General features: G+C 46.7%; 1 protein-coding gene across 1 annotated transcript in view; it reads right to left on the bottom strand.

Moving 5' to 3' along the window:
* The window catches only part of LOC122559887 (DENN domain-containing protein 3-like), a 122,539-nt gene that overhangs the window by 74,198 nt on the left and 23,797 nt on the right, over positions 1–24,544 (bottom strand). The window contains exons 2-3 of the mRNA XM_043709994.1: positions 2,902–3,044; positions 20–70 (exon numbers count right to left, since the gene is read on the bottom strand). Of these exons, the coding sequence (XP_043565929.1) occupies positions 20–70; positions 2,902–3,021 (171 nt within the window). The 5' untranslated portion in view covers positions 3,022–3,044. The remainder of the gene's footprint in view (positions 1–19; positions 71–2,901; positions 3,045–24,544) is intronic.

The raw sequence follows: 24,544 nt of genomic DNA, 5'->3' as shown, positions 1-24,544 counted from the left end.
AAACGTTGATCAGGTTCACCTTTTCAGTCCACCCAGGCGAAGACCGCAATATGTCGACCTCAGTTCTCTGCTGTTTGGAAAAAAACAAAGAACTGTGGATGCTGGAAATCAGACACAGAAATTGCTGGAGAAACTCAGCAGGTCTGGCAGCATCTGCGGAGAGACGGGGCAGAGTTAACGTTTCGGGTCCAGGCACCCTCCCTCAGAACTTCGTTCTCAGTTCTGAAGAAGGGTCACCGGAGCCGAAACATTATCTCTGCTTTCTCTCCACAGATGCTGCCAGACCTGCTGGGTTTCTCCAGCGATATCTGCTTTTGTTTCCTATCTTTGGATTTCCTGTAGCTGGGCTAGTAGATTGGGCAGGGAGCTTTCAAATCTTCTCACTCTCTCAGCAACAACCCAGAACCATCTCACAGAAAACATGGTTTCAAAAAAAACTTTAATTCAGGATCTCCTCCTCCCCACCCCGGACTCTTCTCAAGGCCTGAGTCACCATTCAATACCTTCCATCTGCTTAATCATAGGGTCTCCCTCAGCCTTACAGGAACTAATTCCCAGATGCTGACCTCATTAATAGCCAAAATCTGTTATCTGTTTAAACATGATGATGTTCCTGGGGTAGGGAGGGGTGTCATCATGTCTGCTAGAGCCCTGTCTGGAATGGCATGGTGGCTCAGTGGCTAGCGCTGCTACCTCACAGTGCTAGGGACCTGGGTTCAATTCCTACCTCAGGCAAGTGTCTATGTGGAGTTTGCACATTCTCCATGTGCTTGTGTGGGTTTCCTCCCACAGTCCAAAAGATATGTAGGTTAAGTGAATTGGCCATGCTAAATTGCCCACAGAGTTAGGGACATTAGTCAGGGGTAAATGTAGGATAGGGGAATGGGTTACTCTTTGGAGGGTTGGTGTGGACTTGTTGGGCCAAAGGCATTTTCCCACACTGTAGGGAATCTAATCTAATTAAAACCTTTTAAATCAAAACTCAGTCTGCAATTAACCTCCAGGCCTGGCCTCCAATAAACAAAGCTTAGTCAGAGTCAGAGAGATGGACAGCACAGAGACAGACCCTTTGGTCCAACCCATCCACGCCGACCAGATATCCCAACCCAATCTAGTCCCACCTGCCAGCACCCAGCTCATATCCCTCCAAACCCTTCCTATTCATGTACCCATCCAGATATCTCTTAAATGCTGTAATTGTAGCAGCTTCCACCACTTCCTCTGGCAGCTCATTCCAAACACGTACCACCCTCTGTGTGATTGTTTCGTCTGTTTTTTCCTGTTTAACCCAAGCTGTCCCAAAGTCCATCAGTCATAAAACAAAAATACTGAAATATCAGAGAGGGTTCAATGAGTCTCCCCCCTCAAAAATATGAAACACTATTTTGAAAGGAAGTCCACTTCATGACCAAGTAACTCTTAAACAACAAACAAAATACAAATCTCACAGCCATTCATACTTCCTCTCACAAGATTCTTACTCATTATCCAACTTTTCTGGTCACCTTCTTAAATTTATCACAGTCTACACTTGGGATAAGGCATTAGTAATTACATTTCCTTTCCTGGAAATAGTACAATTTTTATTTTAAACGGCTGTGGATTTAAGCTCCATCTGGATGAGTGTGGGGTTTTATTTATAAACTTAGCGATAAATCTCAGGGGATTATGATCTGAAAGGAAGACAGACTCAAAGTGATCATCTCTGACACAAACATCAAAGACGTTGAAGAGAATGTTGGTGCTGCCAAAGTTTCTATGGTCATCTTTCAAATATGGCTGTGGTGTGTGTAAATAGAAATGGCACAACTAGGCAAAGGTAATTAAACAAAAACAATGAAACTTCAGCAAGGGTTCTAACAGTATCTATGTTATTGTCCTTATTCTGACCTTCAGCACAAGTGGATATTTCAAACAAAAACAGAAATTGCTGGAAAAACTCAGCAGGTCTGTCAGCATCTATAGAGAGAGAAACAGAGTTAAAGTTTCGGGTCGAGTGACCCTTCCTCAGGTCACTCAACCTGAAACATAAACTCTGATTTCTCTCCACAGATGCTGCCAGACCTGCTGAGCTTTTCCAGCAATTTCTGTTTTTGGTTCTGATTTACAGCATCCACAGTTCTTTCAGTTTTTATTCTGGATTTTTAAAAGAAATATGCTCCTGAGATATGGCGCACTGGCTGGTCAGCAATTAATTGTCCCTCCCTAACTGCCCTGAAAGCAGTTAAAAATTAATAGCATTTCTGTGGGTCTGGAGTCACATGTAGGTCAGACCGGGTAAGGATTGCAGATTCCTTCCCTAAAGAACATTAGTGAACCAGATGGAGTTTTCCAGTAATCGGCAATGTTTCCTTGGTCACCATGTTGAATTCAAACCTCCGCCTTTATCATGGTGAGATTTTAACCCAGGTCGCTAGAAATGAGTTTCATGCATTTGGCCAGAAATGGGGTCTCTTGTGTCTGACCATGACAGAGGGAACCCTGTGGGGTGGTGTACCCTGTGTGGACATCAGGAGGGGATGAGATCAGGATGTGATTGACCCAGTATTCTGATTGGGCTGTGAACTGTTGGTCCACACTCACAGGACATACACATAGTGACAAAGGCAATTCCTGAGGTGGGGAGAGACGGGACACCAAGTCTGCATGATGGCTGTTACCTGGACAACAGGGAAGCAGCACTGTGGAGGTAAAAACTAAATACTGTGGATGCTGGAAATCTGAAATCTGAACAGAGTGCTGGAGAAACTCAGCAACATCTGTGGAGAGAGAGAGAGAAACAGGGTGAAATGAATCTTCTGGAGGACTGGAAGGTGTTTGAGTGTGGAATGGTGCAGCTAGTGTAAAGGAGGAGGGAGGAGCCCTGTCATGACTATCGAGTGTATAACTTGGGACATGTACCTGGATCACCCGCCGCAGGTTTTTGGGAGAAATCCCAATAATGAGGCACATCTCCAGCAACCTGTGACTCCGCAAGCCAACTTCTGCATCACCTGCCACTTGCTCACTTCCGTCACTCATTGTCCTGAGGGTAAGGCCAGCAGCTAGAGGGGAAACAGAACCAAAAAATATCAGCAACACTTTCCCAGGGTTTCTTGCAGTTTCAACAAATTGCACACTTTCTCCCAGAACCAAAAGCACTTCTTGCATTTACTTTCACCAAAAAGGAGGAGGGAGAGGGAGAGGGAGAGGGAGAGAGGGTAGTTTGGGGAGAAGATTAGCTTGGGGCATTAATTACAGTCCAATACTTTTCATTGTCATCTCCAGAGTTGAAAAATGTGGTGCTGGAAAAACACAGCAGGCCAGGCAGCATCCGAGGAGCAGGAGAATTGGTGTTTCGGCATAAGCCCTTCTCATCCATTCCTGAAAAAGGGCTTATGCCTGAAACGTCGATTCTCCTGCTCCTGGGATGCTGCCTGACCTGCTGCGCTTTTCCAGCAACACATTTTTCAGCTTTGGTACTCCAGCATCTGCAGTCCTCACTTTCTCTCATTGTCATCTCCACCACTGTATCCAGAACCGTAGAAACACTATCGTGTGGAAAAAGGCCATTTGACCTATCGACTCCACAATGACCCTCTGAAGAACATCCCACCCAGACCCAACCCAATTCTATTCCCGTAACCTCACACTTACCATGGCTAATTAACCAGCCTGCACATCCCTGCACACTATGGGCAATTTAGCATGGCCAGTCCACCCAAACCTGCACATCCCTGGGCACTATGGGACAATTTAGCATAGCCAATTCACTTAACCTACACATCTTTGGACTGTGGGAGAAAACCCATACAGGGAGAACGTGCAAACTCCACACAGAGAGTCGCCTGAGGCTGGAATTGAACCTGGGTCCCTGGCACTTTGAGGCAGCAGTGCTAACCACTGAGCCACCAACTATCTAATCAGGTTCATTCATAAGATTAAAGTCCTCCAATTGGATTACCTCTTGTAGCCCTCCTGAACTGTTTCCTTTAACCCTTGTTTGCAGCCAGGTGAGTATGTGTGATGGGGAGACAGCTACCAGACTCAGCTACTCAAAGCTGTTAGCTTTAGGAAGGGGTTCAATGAGCTAAGGACAATCCAGGCAACTGAAGGCACAGCTGCTATTAGGGAATGGAAAGATCCCAGGGGTTCGGGAGGAGGTCACACAGACGGAGAGATGGTGGAGCTAATGGAGGAAAGAAAGCCCAAAGAACTGCAAACGCTGGAAATCAGAAAATGCTGGGAATTGCTGGAAAAGCTCAGCAAGTCTAACAGCAGCAGTGGGAGAAATCAGAGTCAACGTTCTAGATCCAGTGACCCCTCCTCAGGAGCGGGAGATAATGGAGGGATTGATTGCAAGAACGAATTGAGGGAGTGTTGACCTGTGAGCTAATGTCAGAATGTCATTGAAATGTCAAATCCCTAAGGGCATTGTGGGTCTACCTACAACAAATGCCCTGCAGTGGTTCAGGAAGGCAGCTCACTCCTCCTTTCCAAGGGGCAACTAGGGATGGGTAATAACTGCTGGCCCAGCCAGCGACACCCATGTCCCATGAATTAATAAAACAAAAGATATAACTTTTAGAGTTTGGATGGGTTCAGTTTAATGCTAACTTCAAGGAGGAAGCTGTGTGGGACAGTTCTGGAATGAACAAGAGTTCTGGATATTGGCCTGGGAGGATGATGCCTACTCAGCACAATCAGTTCTTGCCACGGGTCAGTGAACAGGCCAATCCCGACCCAGATCCTGGGTCATGAGGAGCAGGATGACCCACGATGGGATTTGCTTCCCCTCCCTCCCTCCCTCTGCTTCATCATGAAGGCATTTGGACTCAAAGCCTTTTCAGCTTAATGAATGAGTTGGTGCCATTTTGAATAATTGGCAGCGAGTTCCTCCCAGTCATGAATGTCAATGCTGCCTCACTTCCATGTTAGCTTCAGAGAAGCTTGAATTAAAATGGGCCCACACATGACAAAGTCAAAGAGTGTGGTGCTGGAAAAACACAGCTGGTCAGGCAACATTGTCGTTTCGAGCATAAGCCCTTCATCAGGAATGATGAAGCTATTCATGATGAAGGACCTTTGCCCGAAACATTGACTCTCCTGCTCCTCGGATGCTACTTTTCCAGCACCACACTCTCGACTCTGATCTCCAGCATCTACAGTCCTCACTGTCTCCCACATGACAAAGGCAGGGATGAAGGTTTCAGTTGAGCCTGCGTGCAGGGGAGATGGAGGTGGGTGATATCATGGTGGTGGAAGCAGGAGATCATCATAATGGAGAGAATGGGCTCTGAAGTTTAGTTTGGCACAGGAAGCTGCAGAGATTAGATTAGATTACTTACAGTGTGGAAACAGGCCCTTCAGCCCAACAAGTCCACACCGCCCCGTCGAAGCGCAACCCACCCATACCCCTACATTTACCCCTTACCTAACGTTATGGGCAATTTAGCGTGGCCAATTCACCTGACCCTGCACATCTTTGGACTGTGGGAGGAAACCGGAGCACCCGGAGGAAACCCACGCAGACACGGGGAGAACGTGCAAACTCCACACAGTCAGTCGCCTGAGGCGGGAATTGAACCCGGGTCTCTGGCGCTGTGAGGCAGCAGTGCTAACCACTGTGCCACCATGCCGCCCACGATGGGTTCAGACTGTTGACAGGAAGGGAGATGGAGTTGGAAGCTGAGGGAATGGGAAGTGTGAACGAGCAGACTAGCATTTCAGAGTCCAGGGAGAAGTGGCCCATCAAAATACTTGGAGAACCTGGTGTCATCTCTTTAAATGGCAAGACCAGATGGAAGCATGGAGATGAAAAAGAGGAGGAGGCCAGAGGTAATGGTCAGGAGCAGGGAGTGAGAACATTGTAACCGCATCTCTGGCTACAATTGGACAGGAAAGGGTTAACCAACAGAATGTAGGTGACATTGGAGGACCATGGTCAACCATGCCAAATACAGCAGACAACACAAGAACGTAAGAACATTAACAGAAGAGCTAGTAGCAGGAATAGGCTATTCAGTCCATTGAACCTGCTCCTATTTAATACGATCATGGCTGATCTCATCTCGGCCTAAGCTCCATTTTCCTGCCTTCTCCCCATTGCCCTCCAACTCGTTACTGATTAAAAATCTGTCTATCTCCTCCTTGAATTAAGTCAATGTCCCAGCATCCAGCGCGCTGAGACAATGAATTCCACAGATTCATGATCCTTTGAGAGAAGTAATTCCTCTCCATCTTGGTTTGAAATCTACTATCCATTATCCTAAAGCTATGACCTCACGTTCTGGATTGTCCCACGTGAGGAAACATCCTCTCCATGTCTACCATGTCAATCCCTTATAGCGTCTTAAAGACCTCTAATCGATCTCCTCTCATTCTTCTAAACTCCAGAGAGGATTGGCTTTAACTGTTCAATCTCTCTTCATAAGACAAGCCCCTCATCTCTGGATCAATCCAGTGAACCTCCTCTGAACTTACTCCAATGCAACTAAATCCTTCCTCAAATAAGGGGACTGGCATTGTCCCCAGTGCTCCAGGTGCAGTCTCACTAATGCCCTGTTGAGTTGTACTGAAGGATGAGGAGGGACAGTTTCTCATCGTTACAACCACATTCAATATTTGACCAGCTTGTTTCTGTACAGGATTGTATGAGGTTAAATGGCAATTCAGGTAAAGATACATGAAGGTTTAACAACTCTGGATAGGGACAGTATGGGATTAAATACAGAGTGAAGCTTTCCCTACACTGTCCCCTATCAAACACTCCCAGGACAGGAATTGCATGAGGTTAGATACAGAGTAAAGCTCCCTCTACACTGTCCCCCCCATCAAACACTCCCAGGACAGGGACAGCACGGGGTTAGACACAGAGTATAGCTCCCTCTACACTGTCCCCATCAAACACTCCCAGGACAGGGACAGCACGGAGTTAGACACAGAGTATAGCTCCCTCTACACTGTCCCCATCAAACACTCCAGGACAGGGACAGCACAGGTTTTATATACAGAGTAAAACCATTTATAACCTTTTCCTTATTATGTTGTTGTGATGCTTTCCCTGAGGAGCTCACTGACTAATGTTTGAGGATTTTATGCTGAGACTCACCCTGCCTCAACTCATGGCACAGCTTCATCCCATGACCTCAGTTGACCCCAGTGAACATATCTGCAGGCCAATCTGATATGTCTATGTCAAAACTATTCCCCAAGTTCTCTCAATCCAGGTCAGTTCTAATTGATTTCCATTTGCAGCAAGATGTCACTCAACTGTTTTAGTTCCTCAGACTTTTGAGCCCTATAGCCCTGGGGGGATGTACTAACCCTGGAGTGGCTCCTGAGGAGGTTCATGAGAATGATCCTGGGAATGCAAGGTTTAACAAATGAAGAACGTTTGAGGACTCTGGGACTATACTCGATGGAGTTTATAAGGATGAGTGGGATCTGATTTAAACTTTCAGAATCCTGAATGGCCTGGACAGAGTGGATGTTGGGAAGATGTTTCCATTGGTTGGAGAGACTAGGTCCTGAGGGCACAGCCTTAGAGTAAAGGGAAGACCCTTTAGAACAGAGATAAGGAGAAACTTCTTCAGCCAGAGAGTGGGGAATCTATGGAATTCACTGCCACAGAAGGCTGTGGAGGCCAGGTCATTGAGTATATTTAAGATGGAGATAGATAGGTTCTTGAGTGTAAAGAGGATCAAAGGTTATGGGAGAAAGCAGGAAATGGGGTTGACAAACCTATCAGCCATGATTGAATGGCACAGCAGACTCGATAGGCCATACGGCCTAATTTCTGCTCCTATGTCTAATGGTCTTATGGATTTTCAAGTCCCAACTCTGGAAGGTCTTGTCTGATGTTCCCAAGAGTTCCCAAACACCATGGCAAGCCTCCAACTGTCTGCTAGCTACTCTCCTGGCCAATATGCTGTGTTCCTCAATCCTTCTCTTCCCTCTTAAACAGCTCACCATACACAAGTGTCAATATATTTGTGACTCTGCCCTTGTGATGATGAGACAGCCTTCCTTATTCATGGTTCTGTCAAATGTGTATGGACTGTTGGAGGTTCTGGTAGAAAGTTTTGAGAGATACAATATATAACGATTAGGAAATGTACCCCAGATAATTACCAGGTGGTTTTGGGCAGCTTCAGGTAATTTGAGGGAATGTTTTTCCCTGAACACTAAAATTGCTATACATTTCAAATTCATGTTCCTTAAAGGAGCAACAAGAACTGAAAATGTGACACACAAAGAGTTTATTAATAAGAGAACACCAGGAGTTCATGCATCACCCACCAGTCATGCCCAGCTGCTCGGTCACTGTTTCCTGTTTGTGTTTCAAAATCCTGCAGCTGTGTTGGTTTCTCTTTTCGTTCATTCTGCCTTCAGCAGCTTAGGCCCTAAACTATGCCTCTCTAAAGTTCTTCACCCTGTCTCTCTCCTTCTTCACCCTGTCTCTCTCCTCCCTTAGGAGACTCCTTACAACCACACTGTATGCTCCTAGTTCCCTCATCCAACACTGAGTTATGTGGCTTGGTTTTATTTGATTACACACCTGTGAGGGCCCTTTGGAAGTCAGAGGTGCTACACAAATGCAAGCAGAGGTTATTATCTGCAAAATCTTCAGCCAGAAGTGCTGAGTGGATGATCCATCTCTGGCTCCCCCAGATACCAGTCTTCAGCCAATTCAATTCATTCCATATGAGATCAGGAAACGGTTGGAGACACTGGATGCTGCAAAGGCTATGGGCCCGGACAATATTCCAGCAATAGTACTGAAGACCTGTGCTCCAGAACTGGCCACACCCTTAGCTAAGCTGTTCCAGTACAGTTACAACACGAGCATCTACCCAACAATGTGGAAAATTGAGAGAAAGTGAGGACTACAGATGCTGGAGATCAGAGCTGAAAAATGTGTTGCTGGAAAAGCGCAGCAGGTCAGGCAGCATCCAAGGAGCAGGAGAATCGACATTTCGGGCATAAGCCCTTCCAAGGGCAATGTGGAAAACTGCCCAGGTATGTCTAGTACATAAAAAGCAGGACAATTCCAACCCAGCCAGTTACCGCCCCATCAGTCTCCTCTCCATCCCCGGGAATCTGATGGAAGGTGTCATCAACAGCACCTGCTCAGTGACGCCCAGTTTGGGTTCCCCCAGGGCCACTCAGCTCCTGACCTCATTACAGCCTTGGGTCAAACATGGACAAAAGAGCTGAATTCCAGAGGGGAAGGGAGAGTGACAGCCCTTGACATCGAGGCTGCGTTCTACAGAGTGTGGCATCAAGGAACCCGAGCAAAACTGGAATCAATGGGAATCAGGGGCAAATTCTCCAGTGGTTAGAGTTATACCAGACATAGGAAGATGGTTGTGGTTGTTGGAGGTCAGTCATCTCAGCTCCAGGATATCTCTGCAGGAGTTTCACAGGTTAGTGTACCAGGCCCAACCATCTTCAGCTGCTTCATCAATGATCTTCCCTCAATCCGAAGTGGGAATGTTCACTGATGATTACACAATGTTCAGCACCATCCATTCCTCCTCAGATACTGAAGGAGTCCATATTCAAATGCAACATGATCTGGACAATATCCAGGCTTGAGCTGACAAGTGGCAAGTAACATTCATGCCACACAAATGCCACGCTATAACCATCACCAATAAGAGACAATCTAACTGCTGCCCATCACTGAACTCCCCACTATCACCATCATCCTGGGAGTTACCATGGACCAGAAACTCAACTGGACATGCCACATAAACACAGTGGCTACAAGGGCAGGTCAGAAGTTGGGAATACTTCAGCAGGTAACTCACCTCTTGACTCCCCAAAGGACAAAAGTGAGGACTGCAGGGCTTTTGCCTGAAACGTCGATTTTCCTGCTCCTCGGATGTTGCCTGACCTACTGTGCTTTTCCAGCAACATTCTAATCTATACTCTTGACATCTCAAAGCCTGTCCACCATCTACAAGGCACAAGTCAGGAGTGTAATGGAATACTCCCCACTTGCCTGGATGGGGGCAGCTCCAACAACACTCAAGAAGCTCGACACCATCCAGGACAAAGAACCCACTTGATTGGCACCACATCCACAAACATTCACGCCCTCCACCACAGATGCTCAGTAGCAGCAGTGTGTACTATCTACAAGCTGCACTGCGGAAACTCAACAAGGCTCCTCAGGCAGCACCTTCCAAAACCACGGACGTCGATTTTCCTGCTCCTCGGATGTTGCCTGACCTACTGTGCTTTTCCAGCAACACTCTAATCTATACTCTTGACATCTCAAAGCCTGTCCACCATCTACAAGGCACAAGTCAGGAGTGTAATGGAATACTCCCCACTTGCCCTGGATGGGGGCAGCTCCAACAACACTCAAGAAGCTCAATACCATCCAGGACAAAGAACCCACTTGATTGGCACCACATCCACAAACATCCACTCCCTCCACCACCGATGCTCAGTAGCAGCAGTGTGTACTATCTACAAGCTGCACTGCGGAAACTCACCAAGGCTCCTCAGGCAGCACTTCCAAACCCACGGCCACTTCCATCGAGAAGGACAAGGGCAGCAGATACATGGGAACACCACCCCCTGCAAGTTCCCCTCCAAGCCACTCACCATCCTGACTTGGAAATATATCGCTATTCCTTCACTGTTACTGGGTCAAAATCCTGGAATTCCCTCTCCAAGGGCATCATGGGTTAACCCACAGCACAGGGGCAGTAACAGATCAAGAAGGCAGCTCACTCCCACTTTCTCAATGGGCAACTAGGGATGGACAGTAAATGTTGACCCAGCCAGCAACACCCACGTCCCATGAGTGAATAAATAAAAACAATGTAAGGGGTGGTGACTGCCCGTCCTGTAATTGTGTGGACTCCTTCCATGCTGATTCGGCACTCCCAGTTTCCAAGATTCCAGAAGGATTGTTTAAAGTTACAACAGCTGAGAGCTGGATTTCTGTGCTTTCCGAGCAAAGCTCCAATAAAAATAAAACAATGAATAATTGTGGAGTGGAACAGTGGAATGAGTTAGAGTACCCCCGATAGCCTATCGATGCTGCCTCTGTATTATCGAGTCCTGACCCTCTGCGCTCCAGCTTTATTATCTGGCAAGAGCGAGGAATTGTTGTATATACTTGCTTCACTGGGGTAACATCACCCTGGCGTAAGACCAGAAGAGCGTCCTCTGCCATTTGATCATGGCTGATATGTTTCTCAAACCCTGTAACCCTTGATCCACTTATTCATCAAGAACCTACCTATTTCTGTCTTAAATACTGTCAATGACTTGGCTTCCACAGCCCTCTGTGATAATGAGTCCCACAGAGTCCCCACCCTCCGGCTGAACGAGTTCCTCCTCATCTCCGTTCTGAAGGGTCGTCCCTTCACTTTGAGGCTGTGCCCTCGGGTCCTAGTCTCCCTTCCGGGTGGAAACATCTTCTCCATGTCCCTTCTATCCAGGCCTCTCAGTATTCTGTAAGTTTTAATCAGATCCCCCCTCCAAATTCTTCGAACCCCATCGAGTACAGACCCAGAGTCCACAGCCGTTCCTCATATGACAAGCCCTTCATCCCCGGGATTATTGTTGTAAACCTCCTCTGGACCCCCTCCAACACTAGCACTTCCTTAGATACGGGACCCAAAACTGCTCATAATTCCTTTTAACACGCAATCTGCAGTCAGACAGAATGCCTGTGAAATTACACGGCCATGATAACAATCGCTTTCAATGTTCAAGGACAGGCCTCCTATCATGAAAATCCCAAAATAAATTCTGGTGCTGTTTTTTGTAACTCAGGGAGTCTGCGTTGCTGTAGCAACACACATTTTTTTTATCAGCGTGTTGCAGTTTGGAATTATGGATGACAATGATAGAGGTTCTAACTGTCTTCCCAACATGAGGCTGACCAGGAACCTTTCTGTGCCATTGGTGCGTGTTGGAAGGATTTACAAATCGACCTGTTGGTCCACATGACTGAGGCACCTTCCCTGTCCAGCATGCCTGCCTCAGAGGGGATTACCACCTGCACCATGGGACCCTGCACGATAGAGCTCAATGGACAGACATGTCTTAACACCCATAGCCATACCCCAGAGCTGGATCTGCATGGACCTCTTTGTTCAAGAGAGCTACAAGATTTCTTGAACTTGTCTGCCATTCAATGACGTCACTGGTGATTCATTTGTCATTTACTCGCCTTTGTCTCCCATACCTCATTCCCCTTCCTCATTGAATTATCCAGGATAGAACAGCCCATCCAGTCTATACCATCAAAAATACACCACTACCTACACTGGTCTCACTTTCCTACGCTAGAGCCATAACCTTGAATGTTATGACATTTTAATTGATCATCAAGTTGTGAGGTTTCTGTCTCAGATACCCTCCCTGGGAGTGCATTCCAGACCCCCACCGACCCTCTGGGTGGATGTGTTTTTCCACAAATCCTCTCTAAACCTCCTGCTTTTCTTAGGTTTATACTGGCCCTTTGTTCCTGACTCTTCTATCCCCCCCTGTCTACACCCCCCACAATCTTATACACCTCAATCAGGTCGCCCTCTCAAACTTCACTGCTCCAAAGAAAACAACTTGAGCTAATCCAGCCTCTCTTCATCGCTGAAACGCTCCACCCCAGTAAATCCCCTTGCCATTCCCTCCAGTACAGTCACATCCTTCCTATAGTGCGGTGCCCAGAACAGCACACAGTACTCCAGGTGGGGCCTGACCAAAGCCCTGTGCAGCTCCCTGTTCTTATCATTTATACCCTGCGTGCCTCCTTAATGACACTGTTAACCTGTTCTCCCACCTTCAGGGATCTGTGGACAAGAACACCAAGATCCCTGTGTTCCTCTGAGCTTCCTCGTGTCCTGCCACTCACAGAATGTTCTCTTGTCTTGTTCCCTCTTCAAAAGTGCATCACCCCGCACTGATCATGGTTAAATTTCATCAACCATTGATCTGCTTATCTAACCAATTCATTTCTATCCTGCAACCTAAGCCCTTCTTCCTCTCTGTCATTGGCTTCTCTATGTGTCATCCCCAAACTTACTTATCACCCCTCCCCCCACATTTTCTTTTACATCATTTATATACAGCACAAACAGTAAGGGGCCCAGCATTGATCCCTGAGGTATGTCACAGGACACCCTGCAGCCTTTTACCACTATCCTCTCTCTCCTGTCACTGAATGAATGTTAGATCCAACTTGCCAAGTTAGCCTGGATTCCATGAGCCTTTCCCTTCTTTACCAGTCTCCCATGTGGGGCCTTGTGAAAGGCTTTGCTGAAATCCATAAAAACTACGTCAAGTGCCTACCCGCACCTACACACTTGCTCACTTTGTCAAAAGATTTAATCAGATTTGTTTGACATGACCTCCCTCTGTCCAGGCCATGCTGACTATCCCTGAGCAAACCTCGCCTCTCCAAGGAGAGATTAAGTCTTTCCTTCACTATTTTCTCCAATAGCTTCCCTACAGAGGTTAGACTCACTGGTCTTTCATTCCCTGGTCTATTGATCCAAGGTTTAAACTTTCATTTATCTCTCAATTCATTGTGAGACAGGTTTCCAGACCACTGTCCAGGCCTTAGTTTTAACATCATGTCCCTTAGTCGTCAGCTGCCCTGTTTCTCCCCAGGGCATTGTGGGTCAACCTACAGCACATGGATTGCAGCAGATCAAGAAGTCAGAAGTCACATGACACCAGGTTATAGTCCAACAGTGGGGCAGTGCTCTGCCTGTTGGATCATAACCTGGTGTCATGTGACTTCTGACTTTGTCCACCCCAGTCAAACACTGGCTCCTCCATATTACGGTTCAAGAAGGCAGCTCACCACCACCTTTGCAAGAGGCAACTTGGGACTGGCAATAATTTGGGCCCCAAGTGAACAGGGAAGGCAAAAGGAAGGGGAGGATTGTGACAGTCAGTCTCCAGTTCTATTCTCACCCAATGTTCAGACACATACTTTTCACTGGCCACGAATCAGAGGCAGGAACTCTGATGGATTCTTCACTTTGGTGTTGTGCCACATTTGTTGCGATGCCTCCCTCAGCAGAGCCTGGAATGAATGTGGGAATCCCTGGAGTTGGATGCTGGTAGTCAGCAACTTTCAGCTGCTTCATACTTCATTACTTTGATCACAGAAAGTGGTGTGATTAGCTGCTCTCTGATTGGCTGATTTTATCCTGTGACAATTCGGCTGTTGTGTAAGAGGGACAGTGATAAAAGTCAGTTTTTGACTGGCCAGAGGTGATTAAGGGGAGAGGCTCACACAGCGTCTCTGAGAACAAATGCTGAGAGGGAGGATAACCTTGTGGGATGTGTCTGGGCCTCAGAAGGTTTGAAGGGTTAAGGTGTTAAAGTCGGAGATAGTGAGGAACCTGGAGACGCTGGAGTCAATGGATGTGAGGCTGGGAAAGCACAACAGGTCAGACAGCATCCGAGGGGCAGGGAATGTTTCAGGCTGAAGAGTTGACTCTCCTGCCCCTCGGATGCTATCTGACCTGCTGTACTTCCCCAGCTCCACAAGGCATTTAAGCTGTTGTTCCCAGCTTTTATAAAGTATTGAAGAGTAAACTGCAGAGTGTGGTGCGAGGAGAGATTTCAACACTGTGATGGTCTCACCATCTTTACCTCCTTCCTGGGAATCATAATTAACCCACAGGCTGGTCCCACATCGAAACTATCTGAGAACCATCCCCCCATTCAACACTAACCCCCACTGCCCGGACCCCCAAGCACTCCGCCTCCTTCCCCAGCAACACCTGACCCAACAGCCTGGAATCACAGGATTCCATGGGCTTTAAGGCTGGAGGAGGTACACATCACCAGATCACCTCACTGGAGATCTCCACCAGCTTCGATTGCACATCCCAGCTCAAATCAGGACCTGGTCTTCAAATCAGACCATGGGTGTCGGGTTGTGAGAAGAACATCCTGATGTTTGCTGACATTTAGAAGATTGAGATGTAGATCCATCTTTCATGGATGTGGTCATTGTCACATTTATTGCCTGTCCCTAGTTGCCCCTTCGAGGAGAAAGTGAGGTCTGCAGACGCTGGAGATCAAAGCTGAAACTTTATTGCCTGAAGAAGGGCATGTGCCCGAAACGTCGAATCTTCTGTTCCCTAGATGCTGTCTGACCTGCTGTGCTGTTCCAGCAATAAAGTTTCAGCCTAGTTGCCCCTTGACAAGGTGGGGGTGAGCTATCTTCTTGAACCAGCACAGTCCATGTGCTGTAGACAGACCCACAATGCCCTTAGGGAGGGAATTTCAAGATTCTGACCCAGTGACAACGAAGGAACGGCGATATATTTCCAAGTCAGCAGGTGAGTGGCTTGGAGGGAAACATGCAGGGGGTGGTATTCCCATGTATCTGCTGCTCTTGTCCTTCTAGATGGAAGTGGTTGTGGATTTGGAAGGTGTTGTTGAATGGAAAGAGCACCAATAAAGCAGACTGGCTTATCCATGAAAATGCTGAGCTTCTTGAGTTTTGTTGGAATTGTACTTAACTTGGCAAGTGAGGGGTATTCCGTCACACCCCTTGGACAGGCATGGGGGGAATCAGGAGGGGAGTTATTCACCCTAGGATTCTTAGCCTCAGTCGCCACAGTATTTATATGATTGGTTCAATTCAGTTTCTGGTCAATGATAACCAACAGAATGTTAGAGTGGGGGAATTCAGCAGTGGTAATACTATTAAATATCAAAAAGAGATCTCTGACACTAATGCTAATTGCATTTATCAGCCCAAACCCAGGTATGATTTCATTTGGATATCGACTGCTCCAGTATCTGAGGATTGAAAAAAAAACATCAGACCTGAAATGGGGGGGACAGTTTAGAGGTCAGCAAAGGAGAACAAAGGGACTGATTAAGAATGGGAAAATAGAGTACAAGGATAAGCTTGCAGGGAAAATAAAAACAGATTTTAAAAGTTTCTATAGGTATATGAAGAGAAGTGTAGGTCCCCTACAGTGAGAAACAGGGGAATGTATAATGGAGAATGAAGAAATGACTGACCAACTAAAAACATTCTTTGGTTCTGTTTACACAAAGGAGGACACTAGGAACACCGGCGGCACAGGGTACAGTGAGAGGGAAGTAATGAAGTAATAGTACGGAAAATTGATGGGATTGAAGGCTGATAAATCCCTAGGCACTGGTAATCTATATCTCAGAGGATTTAAGGAAGGGGCTGAAGAAATAGCGGATGCATTGGTGGTCATCGTCCAAGATCTGACAGATTCTTCCAGAGTTCCTATGGATTGGAGAGTAGCTAACATAACTCCTCTGTTTAAGAAGGGAGACAGAGAGAACACTGGGAATTATAAACCAGTCAGCCTGACATTGGTAATGGAGAAAATGTTAGAATCCTTTATAAGCAATTAAACAGCTGAGCACTGGGAAAACATTGGCAGGATCAGACAGACTGATTTACAAAGACTCTTCCTAACGACCTCCAGTCTCTCTGCAACACTGTAGGGCCTCACTGCCCATCCCAGTTCCAAAAACCTCCTCCTCCGCACGCACCATCTCTGTGACCTTGACAAACTTCCGGATGGACAGTGTCCAGATGTAGACACAATCTTAATCAGTCTTTTACAAAGATTTAGCAAAGCTATCTTTGCTTTTGAACTCAATCCATTTCTCACCCTCAAGGATTAAACATTATAGCCTTAGAACATAGAACAATACAGCACTGGAACAGAGGTAGTGAAGATAATATGATAGAATCGTGATACAACATAATAGAATCACTCTGCAGTTTGAGAGAAGCTGGAATCAGATGTAACAGCATTACACTTGATTAAAGGGAACTACAAAGCCATGAGGGAGGAGCTGGCCAGAGTTGATTGGAAGGGGAGCCGAGCGGGGAAGATGGTGCAGCGGGGTTTCTTGGGGTAATTCGGGAGGCACAGCAGAAACTCATCCCAAGGAACAGGTCCTGAGGGGAGGATGCAGAAACCGTGGCTGACAGGGAAAGTCAGGGACAGGATAAAATGAAAAGAAAAAGCAAGCAATGTGTTGAATATTAGTGGGAAACCAGAGGATTGGGAAGCCATGAAAAGCCAGCAAAGGGTAACTAAAAAAGGAATGGGGTTTGAGAAGATGAAATATGAGAGTAAGCTAGTTAGCAATATAAAGCAAGATTACAAAAGTTTTTTAAAGATATCTAAAATGTAAGAGAGAGACAAATAAGGTGATCAGCCCTTTCTTATTTCTCGGTTCCACCCAAATAACTTCCCTGAATGTATTTCAGGGAATATCCTCCCTCAGCACAGCTGTAATCCTGTCCCTTATCAAAAACACCACTCCCCCTCCTCTCTTGCCTCCCTTTCTGTCCTTCCTATACCATTGTTCCTGGAACATTAAGCTGCCAGTCCTGTCCATCCCTGAGCCATGTTTCTGTAATTCTATGATATCCCAGTCCCATATTCCTAACCATGCCCTGAGTTCATCTGCCTTCCCTGTTATGCCCCTTGCATTGAAATAAATGCAGTTTAATGTACCAGTCCTCCCTTGTTCTCTGCTTTGTCCCTGCCTGCCCTGACTGTTTGACTTGTACCGGTCTCAGATTTATCTCTTTCCTCACTATCTCCCTGGGTCACACGCACACACAGACACACACCACCTTACTAGATTAAATCCTCCTGTGCAGCTCTAGCAAATTTCCCTGCCAGTATATTAATCCCCTTCCAATTTAGGTGCAATCCGTCCTCCTTGTACAGGTCACTTCTACCCCAGAAGAGATTCCAATGATCCAAAATGTTGGGGTGGGGGGATTTAACCTTCCAGAATACTGACAGGGCTGGATAGAGTGGGTGTGGAGAAGATGTTTCCACTTGTTGGAGAGACTTGGACCCGAGGGCACAGCTTGAAGGGACAACCCTTGAGAACTGAGATGAGGATGAATTTCTTCAGCCAGAGGGTGGGAACTCTGTGGAACTTATTGTTACAGAGGGCTGTGGAGGCCAAGTCACTGAATGTATTTCAGATGGAGATAGATTCTTGATTAGTAAGGGTGAGTTAAAGAGAGAAGCCGGGAGAATGGGGTTGAGAAACATATCAGCCATGATCAAATGGTGGAGGAGGTTGGATGGGCTGAACGGCCTAATTCGGCTCCAAAACCTTATAGCCTTGTGGTCCACAATTTCCTGGTTGACTACTGTTGCTCTTCCTAAACAAAGGAACAACATTCCTGACGAAGGGCTTTTGCTCGAAACGTTGATTCTCCTGTTTCTCGGATGCTGCCTGACCTGCTGTGCTTTTCCAGCACCACTCTAACCTTGACTTTGATCTCCAGCATCTGCAGCACCCACTTCCACCTAAAGGAACAACATTGGCTATTCTTGAGTCTTGTGGGACCTGGCTGTGGCTGAGGAGGTTACAGAGATCTCTGTTAAGACCACAGTATTCTCCTCCTTTGCCTCCCTCAGTATCCTGGGACCGACTCCATCAGGCCCTGAGGACTTGTGTATTTTAATGTGTTTCAAAACATATAACACCTCCATCTTTTTTATAGTGACATGCCCCAGAATTTCAACATACCCATCCCTAATCTGACCATCCACCATGTCCTTCTCCTTGGTGAATACAAAGTACACATTGAGGACCTCCCCCATTTCTTCTAGCTGCCCTGCATAAATTTCCTTCTTTGTCTTTGAGGGGAGCTGCCCTTTCCCTAGTGACCCTCTTGCTCCTACTGTACATATCAAATGCCATGGGATTGCCCTTAGTCTTTTACATTCATGACCCTTTTTAGCCCTCCTCATTTCTGGTTGAAGTTGTTTCCTGAACTTCTCATCCTGTGCTTGCACATTCAAACATTTCAGCCTCTGATCTCTTATCGGCCTGGGCATAGCTTATTCAGGTGGGTCACTCTGTCAGAGGCCATTCAGCCCCTCAAGCCTGTTCCACCATTCAATGGGAGACCATGGCTGATCTGTGAGCTAACTCCACATCAGACAAAGGGGGGTCTCATCCTGTTATTGGTTAGTGGGACCTCACTATATGATAACGCTTCCTCTTCCCTTGGATTGGAGGAATCGGCAGGTGAAAACAAATAAAGCGGGAAGACTATTCGACTATGTGATTACCTGTAGCAGTTTGGGCAGCTTAACCCTGACCCCTTCTCATCACCTGAGGGTTTTCTGGGCTCTGAATGGGGCGATTTGATCCATCTGAGATCTTCACATCACACATCTTGTCTCATAACCTTCCTGAGATAGGCCACAGAGGGACCCCTCCCCTCTCCTTCCGCAGCCATCAGATGAGTAACTGGAAAGGAGTGTTGTCCCCCTTTGAATTAAGAAGGTTTGATTTGTGATGTTCCGTTGCTATGGTTACAATGACAGATTCAACCCTGATAGATATCAACAGCAGCATTGTGAGGACGTTAGAACTTCCCCTCCTTTATTCACCTTTTAAACCGCGTTTCCTGAAATCACCTTTCCCCATCTAATCACTCCCACTACCTCCCCTTCACTGCTCTCCAGCCCCCACACCAATCTCCTCCAATACCTATCCCTCTCACTCTGACTATCGAACACCCACCATGCCTACCCCAGCTGGCCTTCCCTCTCCAGATCCCCCCCTCATCAGCACTGGTCTAAACTCGTTCCCCCACCCAGCCCGAGACTCCACTGAGCGACCCAGTCACACTGTGTTACGGAGACACTTTGGGGAGAGTCAATAGCAGGATTAAAATCTACCACGGGTTTTCAGAGACACGTAGGCTTTCTGCTAGGAGGAGGCTAGTTCACTAGGGTTAAGGTGATTTACAGAAGAACTGCGAATCTTTTTCCCGGAATAGGTTGTTGGGATCTGGGATGCATTGCCTGAAAGACACTGAGAGCAGATTCAAAAGGATGAAATGTTTGAAAGGATTAAAACTGCTGGAGGATAGGTTGGGAGCAGTGCGGATGCAAGAGTCACCTGAATCGAGGTGAGCCTCATTGGGCCTCGCTCCTGAGGGTGTTTGGGCTCAAACAGAAGCTGGTGTGTTTCCATCAGGGCGTGACACTAGTTACAGTCAGTGACCTTAACCTATGCTGTTTCTCTGATTCTTGATTGGAATATAAGCTTCGCTGACTGGGCTGGCATTTCTTTCATTGAATTCCTACAGTATGGAAACAGGCCATTTGGCCCAACAATTCCATACCAACCCTCTGAAGAGTAATCCACCCAGACCCATTCCCCTACCCTATTACTCCATATTTACCCCTGACTAATGCACTTAACCTACACATCCCTGAACACTATGGGCAATCTAGCATAGCCAATTCACCTAAAGTGCACATCTTTGGATTGTGGAGGGAAACTAGAGCACCTGGAGGAAACCCACGCAGACACGGGGAGAACATGCAAACTCCACACAGAAAGTCGCCCGAGGCTGGAATTGAACACAGGTGCCTGGCACTGTCAGGCAGCAGTGCTAACCACTGACCCACCATGCCGCCCATAAATTCTTATTGGATTGCCTCTTGAACTGAGCTAACCCTAACCCTCAAACTGAGCGGCTTGTTCAACCATCTCAGTTCAACCATCTCTCTCTTTCTCTCTCTCTCTCTCTCTCTCTCTCTCGAGAGAGAGAGAGAGAGAAATAGCAGTTTACACTGAATGGTTCCAGGAATGAGAATTGTCAGTGATGGGGATAAGTTGCAGAAGTTGGAACTGTTCTCCCTGAAGAGAAGGAGGCAGAGGAGAGATTTGAAACTCAAAAATTGACAGTAAGTCGGAATGACGTGGAGGTGCCAGTGTTGGACTGGGTTGGACAGAGTCAGAAGCCACATGACACCAGGTTATAGTCCGACAGGTTTCATCAGGTGCACTGCATTTCAAATCAACCTGTTGGACTAAAACCTGATGTCATGTGACTTCTGACTCTGTCCAAATGAGAGCAACAATGGAACAAAGACACTCAAAGGAAATCTTCACCTTCAGGGAAGGAGATGGCTGAGTAGTACAGGTCATTCTGCTATAAAGCACCTTTCGTTAACATGAATTCGCTATAACCTGATTGACAAATTGCCAATGCTGTTTCCAAAGTGCGAACTTTCAAAACGTGTGTTGGCTGTAACACGGAGTTGAACAAAAACCCAATCATCGCATTATCAAAGAACTGGCTGTATTATCACTGGACTGTTAATCTAGAGACGCAGGTAATATTCTGGGGACCTGCGTTCGAATCCAGCCACAGCAGATGGAATTTGAATTCAGTTGAAAAAAGGTCTGGAATTAAGAGCCTAAAGATGACCTCGAGTCCATTATTGATTGTCAAGAAAAACCCATCTGGGTCATTAATGTCCTTTAGGGAAGGAAACCGCCATCCTTACCTGGTCTGGCCTATGTGTGACTCCAGACCAACAGCAATGTGGGTGACTCTTAACTGCCCTCTGGGCAATTAGGGACGGGCAATAAATACTGGCCTAGCCAGCAATGCGGTCATCCTTCCAGCTGGTAAGAGGTGTGGGGGAAACAGGGAATGTTAGGAAGATAATCAAAACACAAGGAAATGACAGAGACCTTAGAGACGGCAGCTCCATAGAGAGAGGTTGATGGCCGTTTAAGTTAGAGGCAACTACACTAACAAGGATAAACTTTATAAAAATTGTGCAAAGAGCAGGCAGGAAGGAAAGGGGAATTAAAAGAGAATTCTCAACTCTTAAAGTGAGCATTGCTGCTGTTGTGAGTAGGGTCCAGGAGTCACAGCTGTAAGGGACAGAGGGAGGCTATAAAATTAATTTAAACTAAGGCCCCAGTAATGTAAAGGCTGCAGATGATAATGAAGGTGATGAAAGGGACAGTTTAGATGTGAAAGAAGGGTTGAATAGTTTGAACAATTTTAAGATTTGAGGAACACATGAGATTTGAACTGTAATCGTGAAGGGAGGGTTTATTAAGGTAACAACCAAAGACCTTCACAGTAAAAATCATGCAAAGCAATTCCAGATACTACTCACTCACACAAAACTTTAATGTTATTTCATGCGACTTTCTCGGGTTTAGCTGATATCTGGGTCAGGATCCTGTAGAAACTCCAGGCCTGAGTGTTCACCATCTATTGGAGTTTGGGGGCCATCTCAATTCAACCAGACCTGGTACTTATTTGACAGAGGTTGTATAAAGTAATAGTTCTGAAAGAGTTAATGTTAATGCTGCATTGGCTGTATCCAACTCTGATGTAACACAGTCTTTGGGTGGAGAATTGGGCAGCCTAGCAGAAAATCCCAAAGGAGACGGATAGCTCCTGATGGTTGTAATTGTTAGTTATTTGTTGCTATGCTATCATTCATCAAACTACGTTTTATTAATGCCTTCTCTTGTTAAGATTCTCCAGTGATTCATCCTTTCCCACTGATAACTAAACCTGCATTTTGGCCCAGAACAGTAAGTACAAACAGATTAGGCTTCCTGTGGTGCAGTTGTGGTGTCTTTGCCTCTAGACCAGGAGGCCTAGGTTTCAGTCTTACGTTCTTCAGAACTGTGTAAGAAGGTGAGCAGATTGATTAGAAAATATTGAGTAAGGATGATTGGTGTCAGTGAGTAGCCCCAACCAGAACGTTCCAGTAACCAGAACATCAGGACAATCCCCACTTCCACCATCAGCACCTTCCTGTCAGCCAGATCGTGTCCACACTGCACCCACATCGGGAGTTAATGGCCTAGTGGTATTAACATGGGACTGTTAATGTTCTGAGGACCTGGGTTCAAATCCTGCCATGGCAGGTTGGTGGAACTTAAATTCACGATTAATCTGGAATTAAGAATCTAATTAGATTAGATTACATTAGATTAGATTACATTACAGTGTGGAAACAGGCCCTTCGGCCCAACAAGTCCACACCGCCCGCCGAAGCGCAACCCACCCATACCCCTACATTTACCCCTTATTACCTAACACTACGGGCAATTTAGCATGGCCAATTCACCTGACCTGCACATCTTTGGACTGTGGGAGGAAACCGGAGCACCCGGAGGAAACCCACGCAGACACGGGGAGAATGTGCAAACTCCACACAGTCAGTCGCCTGAGGCGGGAATTGAACCCAGGTCTCTGGAGCTGTGAGGCAGCAGTGCTAACCCCTGTGCCACCGTGCTGCCCACTAATGATGGCCGTGAATCCATTGTTGATTGTCGGAAAAACTTGTCTGTTCACAAATATCCTTTAGGGGAGGAAAACTGCCATTCTTACCTGGTCTGGCCTACATATGACTCCAGACCCACTGCAATGTCGGTGACTCTTAACTGCACTCTGGGTAATTAGGGATGGGCAATAAATGCTGCCTAGATAGTGATGCCATCACCCCGTGAATGAATGAAGCAAAAACAAAGATTGCAGTATGTTTAGTTGCCCCTCTATCCAATGGTACACAACCAAGTCTCTGCCTGTCTCTGGGGGATTCTCCCAGGGTAATATAGACTCATAGAGATGGACAGCACGGAACAGACCCTTCTGTCCAACTCATCCATGCTGACCAGATATTCTAACCTAATCTAGTCCCATTTGCCAGCACTTGGCCCATATCCCTCTAAACCCTTCCTATTCATATACCCCCTTTTAAATGTTGCAATTGTACCAGCTTCCACCTCTTCCTCTGGCAGCTCATTCCATACACATGGAAAAGCTACCCCTTAGATCCCTTTTATATCTTTCCCCTCTCACCTTAAAGCTATGACCTCTAGTTCCAGACTCTCTCACTCCAGGGAAAAGGCCTTATCTATTTACTCTCTTGATCCCTTCGCTGAATCAGAGATTGAAGATTCCATGGAAACATAATAGTGACAGCTCAAAACAGGAATATTTCTCTCCCTCTGTCTGTGTCAGGCAGCTAGTTAACCTTTTCTCCGTAGGTGAAAGTGAGGACTGCAGATGCTGGAGATCAGAGTCGAGAGTGTGGTGCTGGAAAAGCACCACACTCAGGCAGCATCCGAGGAGCGGGAGAGTTGATGTTTCGGGCAAAAGGTGGCACGGTGGCTCAGTGGTTAGCACTACTGCCTCACAGCGTCAGGATCCCATGTTCGATTCCAGCCTCGGGTGACTGTCTGTGTGGAGTTTGCACATTCTCCCAGTGTCTGCATGGGTTTACTCCGGTTTCCTCCCACAGTCCAAAGATGTGCAGGTCAGGTGAATTGGCCAAGCTAAATCGCCCATAGTGTTAAGTACTTTAGTCAGAGGGAAATGGGACTGGGTGGGTTACTCTTCGGAGGGTCAGTGTGGACTTGTTGGGCCGAAGGGCCTGTTTTCACACTGTAGGGATTCTAATCAGGAATGCAGAGATAAATGGGAGAGGGGTGGGACTGGGGGGAAGGTAACTGAGAGTGTGATAGGTGGATGGAGGTGGGGGTAAAGGTAATAGGTCAGAGAGGAGGGTGGAGCGGATAGGTGGGAAGGGAGATTGACAGCAGGGACAGGTCATGAGGATGGTGCTGAGCTGGAAGGCTGGAACTTGGGTACGGTGGGGGGGCGGGGAAATGAGGAAACTGGTGAAGTCCATATTGATGCCCTGGGGTTGAAGTGTTCCGAGGTGGAAGATGAGGCGTTCTTCCTCCAGGCGTT

Source organism: Chiloscyllium plagiosum, chromosome 20, assembly GCF_004010195.1.
Source record: "Chiloscyllium plagiosum isolate BGI_BamShark_2017 chromosome 20, ASM401019v2, whole genome shotgun sequence".
NCBI lineage: Eukaryota > Metazoa > Chordata > Chondrichthyes > Orectolobiformes > Hemiscylliidae > Chiloscyllium > Chiloscyllium plagiosum.
Note: the sequence above shows the minus strand (reverse complement) of the source record. Positions and strands in the feature narration are given on the sequence as shown.